General features: G+C 36.6%; 1 protein-coding gene across 1 annotated transcript; it reads left to right on the forward strand.

The window, feature by feature from the left end:
* On the forward strand, positions 1–4642 carry LOC101295932 (protein CPR-5-like). The gene is made up of 6 exons (XM_004304804.1): positions 1–324; positions 1650–1706; positions 2124–2159; positions 2294–3022; positions 3388–3476; positions 4174–4642. The coding sequence occupies exons 1-6, from the start codon at positions 1–3 to the stop codon at positions 4229–4231; spliced, it is 1293 nt and encodes a 430-aa protein (XP_004304852.1). The 3' UTR covers positions 4232–4642.
* Positions 4643–7167: the final 2525 nt, after the last annotated feature.

Raw genomic sequence — 7167 nt, forward strand, 5'->3', positions numbered from 1 at the left:
ATGGACCCACCTCCTCCCGCTCCTCCTCCTCAACCCCAAATCTCCGCCGTCCAATCCACCACCCCCCGCCATGAAAACCCAATCGCCGCCGTCGAAAACCCCAAGAAAAAGGGCAAGAAGAAGCTCTTCAAGGACAGCGCTTCGGTTTCGTCCTCCTCCTCCTCTGCTTCGACTTCAACTTCCGGGTTCTCCGTCAGAGGAGCCATGCGCGTGGCGTGCAAGCGCCGAGGGCCGAAGGTGGTTGTCAATGCGGCGCGGCGGAACCCTAGTTCCGATGATATAGGGCATCTGGTGGGGATGTCAATTGGCCTGGTTGTTACTCAGGTTCGAAATTTGGCTCTGTTTTTTTTTTTCAATCCCAATTGTGGGTTTTCAATATTTGATTGATTGATTGGTGTTGTGTTGATATATAAAGTTTAAATCTTGGCATTGAAATTTTGGATATTGATTTGATGGGTGTGTGAAAATGTTATGATTTTCGATGTATGAGTTGTTTCGAATTGTCATCGGTTTGATTTGCTAACAAGTTGTGCTTTGTTCAGCTTGAGTTCTCTATGATTAGAAGACTTAGTTGCATATAATCTTTTGTCAGGGATAGAGTTTTCGAAATTGACATGGTAAAGTTTCTGCATTGATCAAAATCAGTCGTAAAGTTTTCTCTTTTCTTATTATGGTTAGTGTTGATGTAGTTTTCAAAGTGGGCATTGCACCGAGTTGGTATTCATTGCTATGATTAATTTGTTACATTGCCACCTTCCAAGGAAAAAATTGAAGTTATTTGAATTGGTCTGCCGCGGGCGGCTTGTGTTAACGCAATTTATTATGTTGTCTAGAATTCAAATTTGATTCGGCTTTTGCTAACAAAAGACTAGTAATCTATCTATTCCTTCAGTGTGTGTTTGTGCATAAGAATTTGGAAATCCTGTTGTTGGCAGTAAAAGACTTTATCAGAACTGTAATTCTATCTTTGTTAAGATGTGTAGTGCAAGTATGTTAAGAAAAACTGATACAGGTTAGAACGAAAGTTCGGTTTGTTGGAAGAGAAATAGAGAATCAGTTGGTTTAAATTGTGTAAATCTTTTATTTTGGATGCTATTACTCTACATCTTGAAATTAACAAGGGTATACTTGAGCAAATCATATATAATAGTTAACAAATATACTTCTCTGTATGATAGTAGATGACATCAGATTCAAAACTTTATTTTGATTTAGACTTAAATAAGGACTCTGCTTGTTTGATCTATGTAGGCGTGTGATGTTAAGTTTACACGGTTGGGTCACTGGTCCACACATATTGTAGTGGTTTGGTATTCGGGAAGTCTGTTTTAATTAGTACCTTTTTTTTTGGACTTTGGTTAGGACAGGATGTTACTTGTTGGTGTTGCACAGTTTACTTTAATTTTTTCTTGTTGTCAAAGTTTGATTTCTCTTTTTGGCTCTAATTTCTTTTCTCAAGTCTTTCTTGTGTGTAGGATTCATGGTGCTGTTTTGTATGACCATTCTTCTCTACTAATTCAATCTGTTGCAGCTAACTTCTGTTGTGCTTTAATTTGACATCATTGTGTAAAAGATAATTCCCTGCTTCCACTAAACTTTTTCTAATTTTTAGAAATGATTGCTCATTGATATTTATTTTTCTCTTCTAGATTCTGGAAAGTATTGGTGAGCGAGGTGGAGGGATGTCTTCTGATCATCTTGTCAAGGTATTCTTGTTTCCATAAAAAAAGCTTGCATCAATAATAATAATAATCTTTTAGAAGTAGTTTTCTGCATTTACTGATTCAAACAGTGCCAATATGTTCATGCAAACATAATAGACTTGTAATTATTGACTACTGAAGACAGTTACAGGATCCTATGCTTGAGGTAGCCCTGTGAAGTCTCCCTGCCAGTAACCTTCTGTGTAATGACATCATGTCATTGCTTTACCTTGCTTTATGAAACTGTTGTTGCACTAAAGTAGCCTGCCTGGTGGAATTCTTAATACTGATACTTGATTTCTCTTATTGAATGGAATAGTAAACATCCGTATACTTTTCTGGTACTAGTTCTGAAACTTTAGTGCGAAATTAGTATATTATAGGGCATTTACTAATATACATTTTTCTACCGAACTGCAGATGTGTGCTTCAGCTCTCAGAGAATCTTTAGCGAATGTAAGCCAGATCTAACTGCTGACTTATCCATTGAAAGTGGTTTCACAAGTTTCTTCTAGTTGTTCATAGCAACATCACCAAATCCTAGACACTAAAGTAGTATTTGTGTGCCTTGACTGCCTATGTGGAAACAGGATTTTGGGAACACGTTTGATTGTTTTATCGATAAATTTGAACAATCATTTGGAAGCACCTTAAGAACTCGTAAGTCAATCAAAGAATCATCCGAAGATAACACAAGATATATCTCCAGCAAGCAAAACATGGAAGAATATAGTCCACATGTCACTCATGATGAACAAGATGACTGTCTAAGAAGGGAAGCTTGTAGAAGCAGTTCCAGTACAGAAGATTCTCACTCAAAAGAAGTGAACCACAGTACAGCAACTGAGGTTCGATTCAATTATAGAGATCAATTGCTTCATAATATGCTGACAAACCCTGTAAATCTGGAGGTTGCCCTGCATGGCCAAACCAATCAATTGGCGTGTATTGCCCCGAGAACTGTTGAGTCTGTGACTAACCGATTCATGGTTAACATGGAGCGTGCTAATGAGCTGAAGGAATTGGAGCTTCGTCTGAAATTGGAGAAGTTGGAGGTAAATAAGGAACAGGTAGCTCTCGGTTATGATTCAAATCATCTGGAGAGATCAAAAATAGCTATGGGTAGATCAAAGGCATCCTTCAAAGCTGAAAAATTCAAGACTCAATTAGAAGACACTAGACACTCTGAGCTCCTTAGAAAGTGCATCGACTGTCTAGTTGCTGGAATATTTGTCATGGCTGCAGCCCTGTTCTATGGTACTTATGTGTATTCATACAGAAGAATAAGGGAAGCCACTACATCCTGTACACCTTCACAGGCAAGTACTGTTTTCCTTTCTGTTCTTGCATAAGCTTCACTAAATTGTTGGTGCTGTAGATGTCTTGTTCCTATTGATTATTAATGTGATCAATATCAACATCTGCTATGAGTTTTCAATTGTTTGATGAGAAGATCAAACAACTGAAACCTCTGAAAGGCAATTGGCAATTGGTTTTGGCTGTCTGATGGCCCTCACAAAGAAAAACCTGAACTAAGAATTATGTGTGCCATAGGCTAAGACAGACACCAAGAAATTAAATACATATTATTATTGTTTAGAATTATTAGGTCCAATAATTTTCAGTTGTTTATTTAGATTTATCAACTTTTGAATTTTCTGCATATTTTTTGTATTCAATTCAGCACTTGGACATCTTTGAAGAAGCTATAAGAGCATCTCCAACCCATGCTGCTTGTAGCATGCTGGGTCTCCAATTAATATGGCAATTCAGGTAGCAAAATTTGCTACTCAGTTTGTTGCATTAATACTGCAAAATAGTTTCCCACTTATCAAGTTTGTTAGCCATTTCATTTCTTTTGGTTCGTTTCATTTGTAATAAACTGCAAACTTTGATGGACCTAACTCAATATAGAACATTGCCTAGGGAGAAAATTCCATTTTCCTATTTTTCAATTTAGACAATTAAAAGAGATTATGCAGAAGAAACCACAAATTTCTTCTGTTCTATAATGTTTTTGATTATTTACATAACACACACTTAGCTACAATTAATCAAATTTATCAATGTTCTTATAGTGTGGTATTTTTCTTTTTATTTATTATAATTGATATCTCAATTCTTATTATGCCTCAGTACCCTAGCAACTTTCAATAATATTACTAGATGAATATCATAGTTTTCTTTGTTTAGTCTTCTGATGTTTAACAAGTCAGCATTATATCCTTCAAATTATAAGGAAATAAATAACAACCTAATAAGTTTGAAGAGTGGATTGAAGTGAGAAACATTTCAACTGGCAACATATTTCTCACAAGTCACAAAGGTCGGCATATGACATTTGTGAATAATTTTTTTGCCACATGGTCTAGTGATGTGTTGCAAACTTGCAATATATATGGTTTATTGGGTATATGTCTTAGCCTTGATTTTAGTCTGGGAAGTTTGATTGTTGTTTTTTCTATCTTAGGATTCAAAGTCTTGGTGGAATCCCATGTCATCTTTCAATTCAGGTTATCAAGTTCTAAGGTGTCAGGCTGTGGTAGTGAGTCGGATGGTGTTTGGTTTCTTCATGATTTTTGCAATTGCTTATTTGATCCTCCAGCGCTCGGCAGGTTCGAAACATACTATGCCAGTTACTTTCATAGTCTTGCTGTTGGGAATTGCCTGCGGTTGGGCGGGCAAGTTTTGTGTAGACACATTGGGAGGGAGTGGATATCACTGGCTTATATTCTGGGAGACTCTTTGCCTGCTGCATTTCTTTTGCAATGTCTTTACATCAGTTTTGTTCCATATCCTGCATGGACCCATTGATGTCTCTCCAGGGACGAAAGGAAATTCAATATTTCCTTACTGGATACGCAGATTGGTGTTTTACGGCATTACATTCTTGTTTCTGCCATTGCTTTGTGGCCTTTTGCCTTTTGCGAGCCTTGGTGAATGGAAACACCATTTCTTGCTGCTGGTCACTGATGTTGATTTCTACTGGATAGGAAAGCCAGTTTCTACAGAACTCTGAGGCAACAAGAGTATCTTTCTATTCTCAGCAAGACTGTTCTGTTTCTCTCATGCGTCTGTAATTTAAGACCAATGAAGTTGGGTTTGGGTCCTAAATTTGTATCATCAGATAATCTAATGAAGTTTGTTGTAAAATCATCAATTTGTGTCTTACGTCAAGCTGTCACTGCTGTAACTGGCCTAAACAGCGCAGCTTCCATTGTAACCTCTTGTATCAGTAGCCATTTCATGTATCAGTAATTTAAAGGGGCCATTTGGTGTTGCTACCACTTTCGGTCTAGTGGTGTCTGTTGGATGGTCCCGAGGGGAAGTTGTCTAGTGTAGTTGAGACTTGAGAGTGATTTGTATCATCCGAAATTTTAATGAAGTTATGATTTATATTATTTGCTGCTTCCTTGTGTGGTGCCATATATTGATGGATGAATGGTGTGGAACCAGCAATACCCTTCTATAGAGTTGAATTCCAAACAAAAAGATTTGAATTCCAATAGGTCAAAAGGGGTGTTTGCTCCTTCATTGTAAGACTAGTATGGGAACAAAAGCACATCATTTTCTTTTATTTAAAAACAAATTACATATAAAAATCTGCTGGATTAATTACCTGTCTTACAAACTCTACTGGAGGGCTGGCAAAACTATACCTCTCATGATTCAGCAGCCAAAGAGAGCTTAAACCATTCACATTATGCACCTGATCTTACATAAATTTCTCATGATATTTTTTGTTCCGGAAAGGAAAAATGTATTACAGAAATGCCAATTTAAATGAACAAAGTTAAACGATTTGAATCATTGAACATCTCTCAATATAAGAAAATGCAATTCCTTATGGTCACATTATAGAAAGCAAAAACAAAAACATGTTAGAAATGATAAAGAAAAATATAAACAAAGCATGAAAATGACATAAAATTCTCCTCCATCCAAATTTTTTGGACCAAAACCAACAATCTCTCATAGATTACTCCATGATTGTGTACCAAGTGTTCATCGCCACTTGTCATCATCATCACCAAAAAAATTAGCTCCGCCTTTGCTTGATTACCAAAAACACCGACCCCCCAAATTAGCTTGATCCGCCAACCGACAAATTACCAAAAACACCTTCTCCCCCTAAGCACGTGCTGATTACCTCCACATTACTCAATTACAATAATACCCCTCAATCTCTTTTACTGTTAAACTCCGTGATCCCACAGTTGAAGTTTGACTCCGCTTTTGCAATGCTTACAGATAAAGCGACGCCAAAGCCGTCTCCGACTCACATGGTGCGCACTACGCACCACCCAGTTAGGAGTGGGAATTTCAAGGCCTAGGTGCGCATCTTAGCAGGAAGGTAGGCTTTCAATCTTTTCATGTGATACATATTTTTGGTTAAGAATTCTCATGTGCTTTGTGGATTTGTATGCATCTTTTTGGAGTGAAGAAACAAAATGGGTTTGCTTTTTGGCGGTGGGCACTGCATATGGAGTGTACATGTGGCAAATGTGATTTTAGATGTATGCCTTTACCTATTATTCCAATACTTTTGTAAGGTATCATAGTTAGATGGATTCTATATGATATTCTCCTTTTGATGGTGATTTTAGGGTTTATACAGTTTGTCTTTTGAATTCTGTAAGTTTATTAGAAGATCAAAATCGTTTGTTCGAGTGAAACATCGATTCATTATTAGGATGAACGTTATATAATATATACGAGATTACTTATTTGATAGTAGAGGTGGCACAATTTTTTCTTTTTTGAACCAAAGACGTATAGTCTTTTTGTTGATGAAACAAATGTAGGAAAGGAACATAAGCATAAACCACCCTAGCAAGTAGCAAGCATCGTAAAAATCTGATTCATGTAAAATAACTCAAGCTAATGTTTTTAACATAAAGAATATAAGTATATCTAAATAGAAACAAAAGAATTTATACGTCTCTTACTTCTTATGACGCTTTATACGTCCACAAAGATGAGATACAAAACCTCATCTCTTTTGTGCCTTGCCTAGTAGGTCTTCAGGATCATGGACAAGGAAGGACGTGACTTTGATTGCCTCCACCAAAAACCATACTATTATTACTATCCAACTGTACATGTAAGCATATTCAACGACTTCTAATCAAAAGAATCCAATGCAACCTAGAGGGCTAGAGGAAAATTGATTGATTACTTGGGATTAGTCAATTCAGCAACAATATTACTTAAACATCACATAATTATGCCATTGGACCAGGTTTGATGAAAGATGACATAAACCGTGTAAAATAATAACACATTTTAATTTAAAGTTCATGTTTTGACTTGAATATACTATAACAAAATTATTTTAAAAAAAAAACTAAACATTCCTGCATGCGCATGCGGGAGTGTTGCACTCACGCCAATGAATCATCGTTTTTGAATTCAGAAAACTGATATGTCTCTTGAAAATCATAACAGCTCTTGAAACATTAAA

Source organism: Fragaria vesca, linkage group LG6 (genome assembly GCF_000184155.1).
Source record: "Fragaria vesca subsp. vesca linkage group LG6, FraVesHawaii_1.0, whole genome shotgun sequence".
Lineage (NCBI taxonomy): Eukaryota > Viridiplantae > Streptophyta > Magnoliopsida > Rosales > Rosaceae > Fragaria > Fragaria vesca.

Bases quoted from the DNA above. Each gene is read 5' to 3' on its own strand.
- LOC101295932 (XM_004304804.1), top strand. From the start codon at position 1: ATGGACCCACCTCCTCCCGCTCCTCCTCCTCAACCCCAAATCTCCGCC. The intron at 325-1,649 runs GTTCGAAATTTG...TTTCTCTTCTAG, and splicing joins TTGGCCTGGTTGTTACTCAG to ATTCTGGAAAGTATTGGTGA. The intron at 3,477-4,173 runs GTAGCAAAATTT...TTTCTATCTTAG, and splicing joins CAATTAATATGGCAATTCAG to GATTCAAAGTCTTGGTGGAA.